The sequence below is a fragment of the Mixophyes fleayi genome, chromosome 3 (genome assembly GCF_038048845.1).
Source record: "Mixophyes fleayi isolate aMixFle1 chromosome 3, aMixFle1.hap1, whole genome shotgun sequence".
NCBI lineage: Eukaryota > Metazoa > Chordata > Amphibia > Anura > Limnodynastidae > Mixophyes > Mixophyes fleayi.
Window position 1 is genome coordinate 30738976 of NC_134404.1, and position 17135 is coordinate 30756110.

Consider the following 17135-nt stretch of genomic DNA (forward strand, 5'->3'; position numbering starts at 1 on the left):
TATAATATATATATATATATATATATATATATATGCACACACATACATACATACATACATACATACATATACACACACACACATACATACATACATACATACATACACACACACATACATACACATACACACACACACCTAATACTTTAGGTTATTTATAAAAAAAAAATTCCAATCAAACACTAATAGTAATAATAATTGTTATTATTAGAATTATTATTAAGGCATTAGGAGTTACCTGTGATGTCCACCTTTGGAGGTATGGGGATTTCGCACAGGGAAATGATAAACAGTAGCTGCCAATTAGGGGTTTCCTGTCATCTCACACACTCTGGTAACTTGTAGGCACCCGCACAATCCAACAGAGAGCAATAGCTGCACCAAGCATGGTTGATCTTCCACTGGACATTCCCTATCAATGTCTAAACCTGTGCTGTCGTAACCCTAAAACTCCAATACTCATCGTTGCTGCAGATCCCCTGCAATGACAATACACCGTACAATCAGCATTATCTATATTTTATGATATTATCTAGGTATAGCGCAGGATAATAAGGGATAATTACTGCCTATATAATGCAGGACAACAGGACAGGTGTTCCACACGGCACCGTCATCTCGCATGTACTTGTGGTGTTTCCTTTCGCTTACAGTAGGAGCAAGCGGGAGGCTGCAGAGATTTGTCCCAGATGGTTCCTATGAGCTCCTTTATCCCATTCATGTAAACACAGAGCAGGTTCCGGTTTGCTGAGCTGCATATACACGCAGTGACTTAGTACAAAGTCTCAATGTTTAGTTAGCCAGCAGATTGCTTCCATCCTGTGACTCATTAGCTCCCAGTGGTACCTCCACTTCCTTTATTTTATACAATCGCAAATTATATTAGTTTGTCTTATTTTGATAACCTCTCTAATTAATGTCCTGCACAGGAAACTTTACGAGTCTTTTAAAACAGGCCCATAAAACAGGGACTTATTTTAGTGACTGGGGTGGCAAGAGGGGTCTGTTTGCAAATACCAGACTGAAGACCGAGCGGTGCCTGCCATTTAGCCATTGTTTATCCCCCTGGATTATTCAAGTTAATGCTAGCAGTGTTTTCATTTTTAAATCGCCTCTTCTGGGGAATTTCAGAAATGTGGAAATTGAGTGTATAGTGTTACCGTCTGACAGAGGGAAAACAAGAAGGAATTAAGTGCAGGGAGCTGTAGATCATATTTATAGTACTGGTAGCAGGGCTAAGCTAATGAAACGGATTAGAGTTAAAATGAGCCTTAGATTGTGCACAAGGAGTTGGATGAACTGGACAATTTGTCACAGCGCTGCATTCAGGGGTTACACATATTGTGGGGAGGAATTGGCCTTATGGTTATGGGTGCTGATGTCTGAAGTTGGGGGTAATGGTTAAAGACCAGAAACTGGTGGTCAGGAATGAAATCTGTACAGTTTATCGTTTCACTATATGCAGGAGGTTATTTGGACAAATCAATAAGAAATTATAGAGATCTCAGCAAGCAAGCAGAACCTCCACCACTGGTGACAGAACCTGCTCGTACAGGAGCAATGATTCATTCTCCTGCTGGAGAATTGTTTATTCCGATGCTGCCGACACCTCTGTGTCTTTTGTTGCTGATTGAACGCCTGATTAGAACCCCAGTGAGAAATCATTGTATCATTTCATGCAAATTAGTTGTATAATGGTTCTTGAACCTTTTAAAGTCGCTACTCCACAACATAGGGGGTAATTCAATTGGCCGCGGGGTGCCACCATGTGTCCCAGGAAAACAGTTTTTACTAAAATCTCCACTCACTTTCCTTGTGTCTATGGGACAATATGAGCGGACATCCTTTACCGCATTGGCCGGCATTGAGGCGATGTCCGACGGGCACCTCACGGCGAATTGAATCACCCCAAGGTACGGCTGCAGAAAATTCTGTAGTTTTACACATTTAATGTATGGTAAAAAAGAAATAAAAGATCATTGCTGGGTAAAGAATACTATATGGTTTTTTTTCCCCCAAGAATGGGTATTACAGCTGTTCTAGTCTTCCAAAGGTTAACATAGCAAATAAAGGTATTAAAAGCAAACTTTAGCAGAACTGCATCCATTGATGGACCTCCAGGACATTTCTAAGTATAAACCTAAAAACGAGGTGTTTGCGACCTGCATCTGCCAAGTACACCATTGTGGTTATTGAAGGGGTCTAGCTTGTGTTCGAGAGAATCTGCAAGATCCAAAGGTTCACCAAGATGCTGAAATTATGACTAGAAGGACTTAGAGCCTTAGATCAGGAGGGGTCAATATAAGATGGTTCAAGTGCTTCACGGCAGGCAGTCTTCCCTCAAATATAAACACATATGGCCTCATTCATTAAGGAACATAAAGTAAAAAAAAAAAAAAATGAGTAACTTTGCACCTTGGCAATACCATGTTGTATTTAAGGGGGAGGCAAATTTAAAATGTGATGGCAGATTTATAGTTGGGAAAGGGCATGTCCTAGATCAACTTTAAATTTACAAATAAGCTATCAAGTATTTGTGTGCTACATGAAAAAAAAACAGCCAGCATTTATCTTATGTGCAAACTAATAAACTAATTTGCACCCTTTGCATTGTAACATGGTTTTGTCAAGGAGAAAACGTACTCATTTTTTGCCTTACTTTCCTTAATGAATAAGGCCCATAATATTTACAGCGATGTTATGAATTTTGTAGGCCCCATTATAAACATCTCCTTATATAACAGCATATCCCTCATCCTTTCTATAATACACATTTATTCATCTGTAGTCTCCAAACACTCCTTGTCCCTCTCTTGGGAAGATGTATGGATGTGTATGTATTAACTCCAATGGCTCTCCAAAGCGACTGGCTCAATGCAAATGATCATTGCCAACAACCCGACTGAGACAGCACAGCAGAATAAGGGAGTTTATGCGAGACAAGAGCTAGCTTTGCAAAAATGTTAATATAGTCTATGATGTGGCCTCAGAGACTAATGGGACTGGCTAAGGAAGGTTTCCTATACAATTCTGTGCTAAAATCACACAGTATCTTAACAGAAAGAGATATACTTTCAGAAACAGCAATGTTTTTAGCAGTGATGTAGGAAAATTTGTCACGGGTGCCCAATACTTTTAACTTTTCCATCACGGTAGGGACAAAAGTTAAGTAATTACTGCTGTTCAGTGTTCACTGTCACTGTGAGGAACACTGCTAAACAATTTCTTAAGAAGGATAATGTATGGGGCATTGTGGGCAGCACGGTGGCTTAGTGGTTTGCACTTCTGCCTCACAGCACTGGGGTCATGAGTTCGATTCCCGACCATGTTCTCTCCGTGTTTGCGTGGGTTTCCTCCGGGTGCTGTTTCTTCCCACACTCCAAAAACATACTGGTAGGTTAATTGGCTGCTATTAAATTGCCCTTAGTCTCTCTCTGTCTGTGTATGCACGCTAGGGGATTTAGATTGAAAGCTCCAAAGTGGCAGGAACTGATGTGAATGAGTTCTCTGTACAGCGCTGTGGAATTAGTGGCGCTATATAATTAAATAGATGATGATGATCATGATGATGATGAACACAGGATTATGTTTTACATGCAACTCAATAAGCTGGAGACAAAAACTTGCACAGTGCCTGTAATTCCCAACTTCCCAGAGCCAGGAACTAGTGTTGTACCTGTAATTACCATATGCCTGGAGCAAGGAACTAGAGCTGTACCTGCAGTTACCATATGCCTGGAGCAAGGAACTAGAGCTGTACCTGCAGTTACCATATGCCTGGAGCAAGGAACTAGAGCTGTACCTGCAGTTACCATATGCCTGGAGCAAGGAACTAGAGCTGTACCTGCAGTTACCATATGCCTGGAGCAAGGAACTAGAGCTGTACCTGCAGTTACCATATGCCTGGAGCAAGGAACTAGAGCTGTACCTGCAGTTACCATATGCCTGGAGCAAGGAACTAGAGCTGTACCTGCAGTTACCATATGCCTGGAGCAAGGAACTAGAGCTGTACCTGCAGTTACCATATGCCTGGAGCAAGGAACTAGAGCTGTACCTGCAGTTACCATATGCCTGGAGCAAGGAACTAGAGCTGTACCTGCAGTTACCATATGCCTGGAGCAAGGAACTAGAGCTGTACCTGCAGTTACCAGCTGTCAGATGCCAGAAAGTAGCATTGTACCCTTGATTATCAACTGCCTGGAGCCAAGACCTATCAGTGCCTGCAATCACCAACTGTCTGTAATCACCAACTACCTAGAGCCAGGAGCGAACCTTGTACCTGTGGTTATGAATGCCTGGAGCCAGGAACTTGCACTGTACCTGCGATTACCAACAGTCATGAACTGGTGCTCTGCCTGGAGCTAGGAACTAGCACAGTACCTCTAAGAATTAGCACAGCAGCTGTATCCATAACCTTGAATCCACGTATCCCCCATTAACAGCTACAGTTGTTATTTTGGTACATTACATAAAACTAAAAGGCATGTGCTCTGAATTTTAGAAAAACTTCTATTCCAGAAAAGATTAAGTCCCCATAATTTCACACAACAGATCTTACTCCTGTACTGTAACTTTAAACTACGATTCCACTTTTCAGAACCAATAAGTCAAGTAATCCTGCAAGCCCATATGTCAAGAATGCCATTTGCTGCAATATTATGTATATAGGAAATTATCCGGATAAATATGTGCAAGTATAAATCACAGAGATAACAGCTCAGACAGGCATAAGGAAAACTAACATTTTAGATTATATTTACAGTTTAGAGTAAATGCAATGAGGTATTGAATTTCTGCAATCATTTCAGTGGGTAGATAGATTTATGTATACGATATAAAGCAGTGATTAAAGGAACTTCTGGCATCAAATTGTATGAGCAGTGCTCAGGGCCTGGACGCACGAATAACTTGTTTAGATATTCAGCGTGCTATGACTTACACATGACCAGCAATGCGGGATGAGCCAACAGGGAACGTTTACACCCAGACAACTGACTGCAGGGGTTCCACAAAAGTCAGCCCCCCCCCCCCCCCCTCTTTCATCCTGAAAGCACCTATAACATTAATTTCTGTTGGCATACTGTGGTCGTATCAAACTCAAGCCACATTATTTTCTGGGTGACTGCAAGAGTTTAACCACTATTCCTGTTTCATTACACATCTTATAGTCTACAAGAACGGGAGAATTGAGCCAAAAGAGCCAACCATACAGGTACTAATACTAGTAGATCTCGTCATCACCACTGGAGATTTATTTAAGCATAATTCTAAGGTTTGCCCTCTGTAACAGACCTATATTACATCTACGGGTTCCACAGTGCTGACAGCAGGGAGGGGAGAGATATATCAGAACTAGTTACATTAGTCCACTGTGGCGGTTGAACAACTAGGACAGAAGTTGTGTAGTAATGTGATTATCATATAAATTGGTAAGCTATCCTATCCATTTAGGAGCCATGTTCATTATTCACATACTGAATGGACATTACAATCTACAGCCCAGTTCTACCTTATGGCTCTCTCTTCCCCGGCTATCAATGAGAGAGGAAACGATAAACACCTAAGTGAAAGAAGGAGCAAGGTTTGCCAATCTAGTCACTAAAGTGATTTGCCCGGGGTCTTTAAGGTGTTAAATAGACATATTTCCCATCCTGCATTCTCTGCAATGGCGGCCTGTAAAAATGTCAGTCTATTTTAAGATTTGCATTAAAGCACCAAGTAAATGCCTATATCACAACCCTTCACTGCCTAAATCCCCCAGGCATAGAAAATAATAATGTTTAAAAACATGTCAGGTTCCAGAATTTTGACATTCTGCCTTGTACAGTGTAACATTCACCATCGCTAGAAGTATATAAAAAGTTCTTCTGACAATGTAGGCATTTAACAGCAATTAATAACATTCCGGAACTCTAAGTACCATGGACAAAGAAAAGAAAACATAAAAAAAAAAAAACAGAAATATTGTTTGTTATCTAATGAAATCGTACATATGCTTTCTTTTCTGAAAAGTTCAAGAAATTCCGTCACCCTCTCTCACTGCCTCATACACTTTAAGGAGAAAATGGAAGTCTTCCCAGCCAGGAGAAAGTTTAAAAAGCAAAAGAAACATGGAAACTAACTGTGACAAAACGGGTGCCCAGATCAGGTCAATTAAGGTCAAGTACACCTGGGATGCACTTGGCACAAGACATAAAGGTAGACATTGATTCACTATAGCATTTAACGTTCCATTTTGTCCGATTTGTCTTATAACAATTGTTAACAGCTGCACAGCTGGCAACAACTGGTCGCTGCCATGTCAAATTTACTGAATCCCAGGTAGCTGGATTGGGCCCACCAAAAGCAGGGAGGCTTTAGGGCCTGGTATTGCCTTCTGTTAGCATGAGAGGGGGGGGGATACAAACTCTGGTCATGTGCAGACCTGTGGGAGTATTAGACCACTGGACTATATCCACAAATGACGGTAAATCCCAAAAGGGCGCTAAAAGCCGGCATATATTGCTTGGTCTTAGTTTGTGAGTTTTCGATACAGGTTATGTTGCACTTTCACCACTTCCCTGGGTTGCGCAGTTCAAACTTCATGGAGGTTAAAACCAATGTGCATTTATCAATCTTGGTGGCATTGGTACCCAATCCTTCCATTTCCTAGACCCTAATGAATGGTGTCTTTTTATGCCAGACAACTGGAAAACCGGCCAAAATTGGCAATCAGAAAAAAATCTGCGTGTACTCCTCTAGTAACTGGAATATAACCAGAAAACTTGTTACGAGCCGCGGCGGTGCCCAGCCGCCGCGACTCACTCACCTGCGTCCCGGCCGTCGCTATGGCGACCGGGACGTCACTTCCGGCTGTGACCCGGCCGTTGCCTTGGCAACGGTCAGACGCCTCCTATTCAGCGCCGCGTCCCAACAATGAGAGAAAGCCAGGCGCGTGCGCTCATCAGGTCCACTAGCCTGCGGGCTAATTAATGTATCAAATCAATTATGCAGGGGGCTGTGTATTGTCAGAGCCAGGCTTTAATTGGCTGCTGGTCTGTATTTAAGGCAATGAGGTCTGCTGCCTCATTGCCGGTTATAGCGTCTGTTCCAGTCTGCTGACCTGCTCTGTGCCTTGTTCCTGCCTGTTGAACTTTCTGCTGATTACCTGTGTATGACCCTTTGCCTGGATTTGGACTTTGCTTGTGTATCTCGTGACCCTGACCTCTGGCCTGTTTACCGATCTTCCTGTCTGCTCGTGACCCTTGACCTCGGCTTGTTAATTGGAATTGCTATCTGCTGCCGGCCCTTGACCTCTGCTTGGTCCTCCCTCCGCTTGCCTGGGTTCTCCCCAGCCGGTACACACTTCACGACCCTCTGTCAGTCTGCAGCCCAGCCTGTCCCCACCATCAGGGGCTCCAGTGAACACCTGACTGGCAGAGTAGACTCCGGGTTGTGTTGTGCCGGCTGGAGGGGTTCCTAACAAAAACAAACACAAGTTTCCTGACCAGCTCCAACCCTGCCTAGATCTTCCCCAAAATACCCACTTTTTACCAAGCCCCGACCCTTTCAGGACTGGAGCTATATCTTAAGGCACAGAGGGTCATTTAAAAAAAACTGGTGTGCACATAGTTGAAAAATAATGCTCTAACCCAAACCACCAGATTTACTAGTACAGGTTAGAAATTAAAGCATCTGGTTTGTTGGTGACTGCACGCATTTTTTTCTGCAAATGAAAATGTTGAAATTAATATGGTGGTAGCATGCAGGACATGTGACATTCTTATTTCCATTGGCAACCCCAATACTTTCCAAAAGTGTATACACCTATATGCACGCGCCGCTCACACTTTACCTGAACATAAACAAGCTCTTCTAGTAAAGAGATTACTTATGTTACAGCCAGAGCCGTAACTAGGCAGGTGCGGGCGGTGCCATCGCGCAGGGCTCATGCCCAAGGGAGCGCTGCAGCCGCCCGCTACCTGCCTTCAGCCTTTTACTTTCCCAGTTCCTTTCCACTTTCCCCTGTCTGTTCCCATCACTTTTCGCCTCCCCTCCCTTCCTACATAGTAAGCCTATCCCTTAATACAGCGGTTCCCAAAATGTGTGCCGCTGCTTCCAGGTGTTCCGCGGCGCTGTCACAGGGGTGCCACGTGCCAGCCAGGGAAAGAACAAAACAAAAACTTAGAAATCCGCAGGCCGGATTTCTCCTCTCTCATGCAGCTTGTCAATGTACAAATGCGTGTGGTGCAGGACGCCGGGACCCAGCATCCTTCCCCAGTGAGAGAGGAGGATGCTGGGTCTCGGCACCCGGCGGATTTGTAAGTTTTTGTTTTGTTGTTTTTTCCCTGGCTGGCCCGCAGCACCCCTGTGGCAGAGGGCAGAGGAGGGGGGACAGCGCGGCAGAGGGCAGAGGAGGGGGGACAGCGCGGCAGAGGGCAGAGGAGGGGGGACAGCGCGGCAGAGGGCAGAGGTGGGGGGACAGCGCGGCAGAGGAGGGGGGACAGCGCGGCAGAGGAGGGGGGACAGCGCGGCAGAGGGCAGAGGAGGGGGACAGCGTGAGAGGGGTCAGAGTGTCTGGATGCAGAGGGGTCAGAGTGTCTGGATGCAGAGGGGTCAGAGTGTCTGGATGCAGAGGGGTCAGAGTGTCTGGATGCAGAGGGGTCAGAGTGTCTGGATGCAGAGGGGTCAGAGTGTCTGGATGCAGAGGGGGCAGAGTGTCTGGATGCAGAGGGGGCAGAGTGTCTGGATGCAGAGGGGGCAGTGTGTCTGGATGCAGAGGGGGCAGTGTGTCTGGATGCAGAGGGGGCAGTGTGTCTGGATGCAGAGGGGGCAGTGTGTCTGGATGCAGAGGGGGCAGTGTGTCTGGATGCAGAGGGGGCAGTGTGTCTGGATGCAGAGGGGGCAGTGTGTCTGGATGCAGAGGGGGCAGTGTGTCTGGATGCAGAGGGGGCAGTGTGTCTGGATGCAGAGGGGGCAGTGTGTCTGGATGCAGAGGGGGCAGTGTGTCTGGATGCAGAGGGGGCAGTGTGTCTGGATGCAGAGGGGGCAGTGTGTCTGGATGCAGAGGGGGCAGTGTGTCTGGATGCAGAGGGGGCAGTGTGTCTGGATGCAGAGGGGGCAGTGTGTCTGGATGCAGAGGGGGCAGTGTGTCTGGATGCAGAGGGGGCAGTGTGTCTGGATGCAGAGGGGGGCAGTGTGTCTGGATGCAGAGGGGGGCAGTGTGTCTGGATGCAGAGGGGGCAGTGTGTCTGGATGCAGAGGGGGGCAGTGTGTCTGGATGCAGAGGGGGCAGTGTGTCTGGATGCAGAGGGGGCAGTGTGTCTGGATGCAGAGGGGGCAGAGTGTCTGGATGCAGAGGGGGCAGAGTGTCTGGATGCAGAGGGGGCAGAGTGTCTGGATGCAGAGGGGGAAGAGTGTCTGGATGCAGAGGGGGCAGAGTGTCTGGATGCAGAGGGGGCAGAGTGTCTGGATGCAGAGGGGGCAGAGTGTCTGGATGCAGAGGGGGCAGAGTGTCTGGATGCAGAGGGGGCAGAGTGTCTGGATGCAGAGGGGGCAGAGTGTCTGGATGCAGAGGGGGCAGAGTGTCTGGATGCAGAGGGGGCAGAGTGTCTGGATGCAGAGGGGGCAGAGTGTCTGGATGCAGAGGGGGCAGAGTGTCTGGATGCAGAGGGGGCATTTTTGCATACAACTAAATAAGTATTTCTGTCCTGACCTAAATACTTATTACATTTTTTTGACCAAACTACTTCTAAAACAGGACTGCTCGGTAATTATTTTGGAGGGGTGCCTTGAAAAAATTATAGAGACTCTAAGGGTGCCGCGAACTGCAAAAGTTTGGGAACCCCTAGCCTAATATATGTTGTATATCACTGGAATAACTTTTAGAAACAACTATCATTAACCATGTTTAGCCAAATGCATCAGAGAGCGAGCGCTCTCTCTACTATATATATATATATATATATATATATATAGGCTGCCCACACCCACTTGGCAAATGTCACTCCCATTTAGATGTGGGGCGCCGGTGCCCTGCCTCGCCCAGGGCGCTAAAATGTCTAGTTACGGCACTGATTAGAGCTGTCTTTCACGGCTTAAAAATGTGATTAAAAACTGTTCTGGATAATATTAATAAAAACATGAGTAATTTTATCATTTATCCACCGCCGTGGTTTCCAGACAAATAAGAGACACACGCAGAACAATAATGGATTCAGTAAAATAATGACTGTGACCACAATGTTGTCAGACAAGTAAACAGCCCGTTTTAGGGCTTGCTTGTGGATGGAAGTGGTGGTGAGTGTGGCTTGGTGGACTGGGTTTGTCTGGCTAGTGTGGTGACCAGACACCAGTTATATGGAGTCAGCTCTCGCCAGGAGACGTTACCATCGCCTTTGCTGTTTCTTAATACTCGCCAGACAATCCGAGGATCATTACTCCCCACCCTGAAGACCAGGCATATGTTAAAGGGATTTGATTTGTGTTACAGTCCCCACATGACCCACAAAGCTCTATCAGAAGAACAGCGACAATAAATCTGTATGAATGAGCCAAGACTGAAGAAGGGAAAGGATAACATTAGAGGGAAGTAAAACACAGAGCGTCTGCTGGAGCATTTGTCAAACACAATGAGGTAATCAAAGAGGGAACCCTAGGTCTGGATTAAGTCAAGAGTGCTGTGATTGTTTCCTGATAGTTGGCAATCACTGCAGTACCTAGAGCAGCTACACCTCTCTAACTGCTCCTGGAAATCAGAAGTTATTAGGACTGATCAGCAATCTGTCCTTATTTTAATCAGATAATGGGAGTGTCTGCACAAAGGCCTGAAGCAAAGGAGCATTGTACAAAAGTCTCCTAGACGACAGTCATTAGACATCGTTTACTACACTGTGCAGGTAAACATTCACATCATGCTGGTAAACTAACCATGAACAATGCTTATGAAATGTCGAAAAGATCCCACCAGGAATTGCCTAAGGGAAATATCCAAGAAAAATAGACTCTAAAACACAAGGGGAATATTTAGGAGAAGCGATACAAAAGGAAGAGAGTTTTGTAACTAGTTTGGTTTAATTTTGCTATTTCAGTTTCATGAGCCGTTCCAACGTGGCTCTTTCTAGCATAGGTGATCTACCCAGGCTTATTTGAACACAATGCACCCTTTAATTCTTTATTCCCCATGCTGTTTCCCCTGGCCTAGCAGCCAAGATTCTTGCACCCAGGTGAATATGCATTCTGAAAATCTTAATATAGGTCAGTGGATGACCTACATACAATGAGGTATCCTTGACACTGGGGTGCAGGCTTAAATGTTTTAATCAAAATATGAACCAATACCTTATGTTTTCATTTTGCTAGATATCCACACATATGCAATGTTAAGGACAAGCATGGATAACGTTTTTGGTTTTTTTTAATATGCATTATTGTATATACCGATGAAAAGAAAATATCAGCTTACCGTGCTATGCTAAATTATTTATTATCATCTTATACATAGGAAGCATTAGGCTGATATTTATCTTGCTGCCGTAGCTTTAGACTTACAGTGTGCTTATGATATCACGTGTGGGCTGTATCCTGACTAAGGGCATGTGCACACAGGTGTTTTAGATGCATCTTATTTAATGCATACTGAAAATGTACGGGGGTATAAGACGACAATGTTAAACAGGAGCAAAAAGGAACAATAAAATTGCATTTGAAATTACTGCATTTTTTATTTGTTGTAAACATGGAAAAAATGGCTTTAAAAAAATGCCAGTGTGCATAAAAGGAATACAGCTTAGTAGTGAAGGCGAGTCCCCTTAGGTAGTGGTCATGCTAAAAACTAGCCTGGCTATAATTAAGGTAAAAGTATAGATATAAATGCAGATAAGTAGAGACGTTTTTCAATTCTGCATATAAGAGGAAATACTAAAAGAAAATTAATATTCCCTAAAAGATAAAAAATGTTTTTCTCGTAAGATTGGAAAGACGACTTTATAATTTATCCCAAGCATGTGCCCCAGAACAAGGGTGCACACAGATCTGATTTAAGAGCTTCCTCCTGTCCCAATCAGTGGTCAAAACAATGAGTTATTAAAAGCACTTTCACTTCCTCTACACCAAAGGACTGTCTAGAAGCTGGAGGCAGTAGGTTAAAAAAGCAATTTGTCTGCCTGCTGTCCTGTCTCTTCTCCTTCATATCCCCATCCACTTGCTTATTTCTTGTTTAGGGTTAGGAGATGTCACGCCAAATGAGAACCCTCCATGAGAAATGGCTTTCACTTCCCTGCACAGGCTTAGAGGGGCATAGGTTAAGAAAACGTCTGATATTCTATTTATCCAATCTGGATAGTACATAAACACTTGGCTACAGGAAGCTGTGCAGTGTCTTCCTAGAGAAAGGCTGGGGTCCAGCCTCCGATCACAGTGATATAGTTATCTCTGCTTATCACCTGCTTCATGGAAAGATATAGGGAAATGAAGACCTTTTATTTCCCATGTTTTGTATACATTCCACTAGCATATTTCAAAATAAAAGCTCTAAAATCTATCTTGATTATAGTAAGTTTATTATAGTAGACATGAATCTACAAATATTTGATATTTATTGTTGTTAAAATAAAAAAACAAATGAAAACACCCTGCATGCACGCAACCTAACATCCAGAAATACATCAAGTGTTAAACTAGTAAGTGATCAGTACAAAAGTAAATTTCCATAGATTGTGAACTTAGTAGGAATCACCTCTCTTATGTGTACTCTTGGGTGTATCTGATAAAAGCTTTAGGAAGCTAGAAATGGTCTGGATCCATCTCCAGCAGTGAGGATTTGCTCACATGTACAGTAGTAAAGATTTCTATGGAGAAGGAACTTCAATGAAACTCCGAAGAGCAGAACATTCCATTGCTGTTCTTCACCATAGAAACAAAAGACATTCACAGACCTAATGCTGTTCAAGCTACAGGACACTGGGTTCATCTGCTTACAGATAAAGATAAGACGATAGAAATGTTTTACCATATTGATCAGCTGGGTGTGGACAATATCTTCCACCAGTACGGCAGTGTCATGTAAGGGACGATAGGCATCACCAAGGGAGAACCTGAAACACAAAGCATATAACATTATGAATCATTTTCCTTCTATAATGCTGAATCCTCATTAAGTACTGAGGGCCAAAGTGGGGGGTCTGATTATCAATAGGCTGTAGAGGCTGCAGTCTGGGGCACAAGCTTATGGGGACACCGAATTCTTGAAGGTACAAAATTGTGACAGGGAGAGAAGTATAAACTGAAATTCAATTTCAAATATAAGAAAACAGTTGCCCTCCAAAGTAAACAGAAAACATGAAGGAAAAGAAAAAAACCTTCACATTTTCACTCTCAGTAGCGCTCGTTCATGATTCCGTTCTGCTATTCAGTTCTGATTTCAATATAAATTAAACGAGTGACAAAGAGACTGCCGTGTCCCTTTTAAAATACCAAGTAAACATTGGTTGGGGGGGGGGGGGGGGGTGAAGGAATTTGAATTTTAAATGAAGGAAGTTCTGGCATGTAAGGTGAGGGGGCTCTTTTTTGTGTGTCCTTACAGAGACTTCCCATATTTAAAATACCAATAGTTGCTATGATTAAAATAGCTGGAATTAAAATCAGTATTTGTACTTTGTTACTATTATTTATAGAACTTTTCCTTTCTATTCTTTTGAGTTTATCCAAGTAGAAGCTCTTGGTATCCTTGTGTTGCACTGTTAGGTCTTGTAAATAAAGAATAATACAAATTTGAGGAATAAAATCCAGCTTCGTCTAGACACATGTACTTGTAACTTCAACTCTTAGTATGACATGTAAATGTATTTTATACGGTATCTTGAAACGTTATGGGCGATATCTAAAACTACTGTTTGGTGCTTTAAGAAGCAAACTTTCAGAAGTCACGTCAAATATTTATAAAAGCTTACCAGTAATAAAGTGGTTTTATAGTCCTATAAAGTGTAAAACTAGATAATTTGGAGTCCTGTGCTATTTTGTGCTGTAACCAAGCTGAGTTAGAACGAATATATGTTCCTATAGGAACGCTCTATACATTTATAAGCTTTAACCACCGCTATAAGATACAACCTTATGCGACTTCACACTCGCTTTATAAACATTGCCACTACCTGTCCTTACCATCTGTGTCTAAGCAACAGGATACTAGTGAACAATTTAGTTGTCCTTAGTTTCACTAAACATAAAACATCACACTGGTGTGCACAGATAAGTAATATATCTACAAAAAACCCTGAAAAAAAACAAAACCATCCAAAACACTTAACACAGCCACTTAAATCAATTATTAGATGAGGCAGCAGAAGCAACTTACTCACTAACCGCACAATCCCCCATCCCCCCGGTCCTGTCAATGGGACGACACAGATGCAAAATTAAGTTATGGAGAGGAAGGTGGAAAGAAACAGCAGAAGTAATTGTCAGTCGCCTGTAATCAGCCCATTCCACAAAAAGTTTTTTTTTTTTAAATATGAACTTTCAATCATTACCTTTAGTGTCCCTTAAACATTTTTCCTTTGTCTTTATACCTGATCTATTTTAATTGATCAAATCTGATAGATGATATACCTGATCTACTTTAATAGATTTTATAGTTGATAAAATATTTTATTAACTATACCATAGATTTGTGTGTGTGCTTGTGATTGGCATATGCTACTTTTCACCCATGACAATATTAGTGGATTAGTATACAACATGGAATAGAAGCTACATGGGGGAAAGGAGGTAGCTACCTTTGGAACCCGATGGGTTTTTCAAATTTTTAATACAATAGGCTGGTTAAAGAAATAACTTCTCCCCAAGCCTTAGTATCTGTAAAGAAATAGTTCGCCGCTTAGCGGCGTTGACCCCTTATCTGAAACGGCTGCCAAGACATTTCATGTCAGCTACATCTCGCACTTATCTTTCCCACACTCCAGCTGCTAACCCCTCCACACACACACACACATCTTCTAGACATCAGCATGGTGGTTTTCAGCAGAAAGAAGTGAAAACCCCACGTAAGCCCGGCCACAAACGCTTCCTCTTCTTTCTCGCACAACGCGGGCTGACTCATTTCTGTTAACACTCTTCATGCATTGTGTTTGCCTGAGTATCATACCTCATTCACACCCAGCACTAGGAAGTGTTCAAAATAAGAAAACAAATTACACTTTTTTTTTCAGATTTTAAAACTAGGACAAAAACTGGATCTGTGAAGAAGTACAAAACCATAATTACTGCATTAATTTTGTAGGGAGATTCCCCATTATACAGAGTTCATGGAGAAATGGGCCGGATACATTTTTGTAGCCAGGAGACACACAATCGATGGCGGACAAAGCCCCGCCCATCCACTAGCCACAATTTTTATTTTTACAAAAAACATTGTGTAGTTTCACCACGTTACAGAGTAGAGTATGACGCATGTGTCAACATTGGTGCAATGTGCATCATCTTCACAGTGTGAGCATATAGACTGCTTGTTGAAAAGATTACCTGGGAGTTCCCGTCTTTATTACATTTTCGGTGTAACCGCTGTCTATGGACAATCCATGTAGGAATAAATATAAGAATGCCCATAGTATTCTTAAATAAGCCAGAAGGTTTGCAGCTATTAATCCCATTGCTTTTACCAAATACAAGATGGTGGATACAAAATTTGCTGACCTCCATCCTCTGAGAAACAGCAAGTCAGCAACTTCTAAAGCCCCTGCAATGCAACTAATGCTTGTAAGGGGTTAAAATGAGGAGTTACTTTTCATTAAATGGGATCAGGAATCTTGTTAACCAGTTCTGGTCACTACTGTTCTCTGGACTCTGACAGACTTGTTCATCTCTGTGCCGCTAACATCTCCTGGCCAATCGCAGCATCGCTGACCCGTGAATAACCCTGTAGGGTTGGATTCACAGCATGGGAAATTTGGATTCCTTAAAAAAAACCTGCAGGAAAGACATCAGGGTGTTCCAGGATTTCTTGAGCTTGGTGTAGAGTCTTGTCTCTCAACAGCTACATTGTCATTCCTACGACTAAGATGCATTTGCCGTACGGATCGTGTATAGATTGTGCATATCCATCCTGAAGCGGAGAACCTGTTCTCCATCCGGAGTCGCTAGCGGATCTGTTAATCTGGACTGTTTGAGCAGAAAGACTGTGGTTCAGATCCCTGGTGAGTATAGAGATTTTGGGCCGGTACAATCAAGTAAGAAGAGGAGGATCACTGCCACAGATTGGTCAGGAGAGTGTTTTGGAACGTTTTGTTCTGTTTTGAACAATCTGAAAATATTCATTCCTCCGGCGACATCTTCGGCACTCACTGGACCACCAATTGTCCTGAGAACTGCATAACGCAACTTGTTTCGTGCACAGTAAAGACTATTCATCTTAATGATTTAAGAAATCTTATTTGGAGTGTGCTGAGCACTTGGGGTTTGATTTAAAGTGTGTATATATCTATAGCTTTGATATTCATTTTTTGTACTAAAGATATTATTATACCCATCTACTCTCTTTGACTGTGTGACCCTGAACCCCTAGATACCAGGACTTCTCAATGGGTTCCTACACTAATGTCCTAGTATCATCACAGAGAATCTGCTCTGCGCAATTCACCCCAAATCCACACATCAATTGATCCTGTTTACTCCACCACTTACTTTTTTTTTACTAATGAAGCAAAATACGTTTGATAAACTAGTTGTACGAGGAAAGAGTTGCCAGAGAACTTCTGGTGTCCCCAGGTCCAGGCCTACAACAGCTAATGCTGAACCTGATTATGACAGCCACTGACACTCTACAAGAAGCTAATCGACTTAAAAGTGTTGCTCCCACTTCCATATTGAACCCAATGATAACTCATTTCAAGGTGGGTAAGAAAACATCAATGACACCACAAACGAACGCTTTTGACTTGAGGTGTGTAATTAGCGATTAGACTCCACGGACGTCTGGCAGTGACCGAGAGTGCATAGAATAGGCAGCATCTAAAAGCCTTTGCAGTACTACCACCGATCCTGAACAAGCAGAACTGGGTATAGGGGGGTCAGTTGAACCGATAGGTACCATCCTCACACTCATATACACACTTTTACTGCCATTAAAAACCGCTACTAAGATTTAAAGCAATGATAGTGCT

General features: G+C 43.1%; 1 protein-coding gene across 6 annotated transcripts in view; it reads right to left on the reverse strand.

Moving 5' to 3' along the window:
- The window catches only part of SUPT3H (SPT3 homolog, SAGA and STAGA complex component), a 410193-nt gene that overhangs the window by 216227 nt on the left and 176831 nt on the right, over positions 1 to 17135 (reverse strand). For all 6 annotated transcript variants that reach the window (XR_012689525.1, XR_012689527.1, XR_012689528.1 and 3 more), the window contains exon 3: positions 12989 to 13073. Coding sequence is in view for 2 of the 6 variants with exons in the window: in XM_075201312.1 (XP_075057413.1) it covers positions 12989 to 13073 (85 nt within the window). In the remaining 4 variants the exon portion in view is untranslated. The remainder of the gene's footprint in view (positions 1 to 12988; positions 13074 to 17135) is intronic.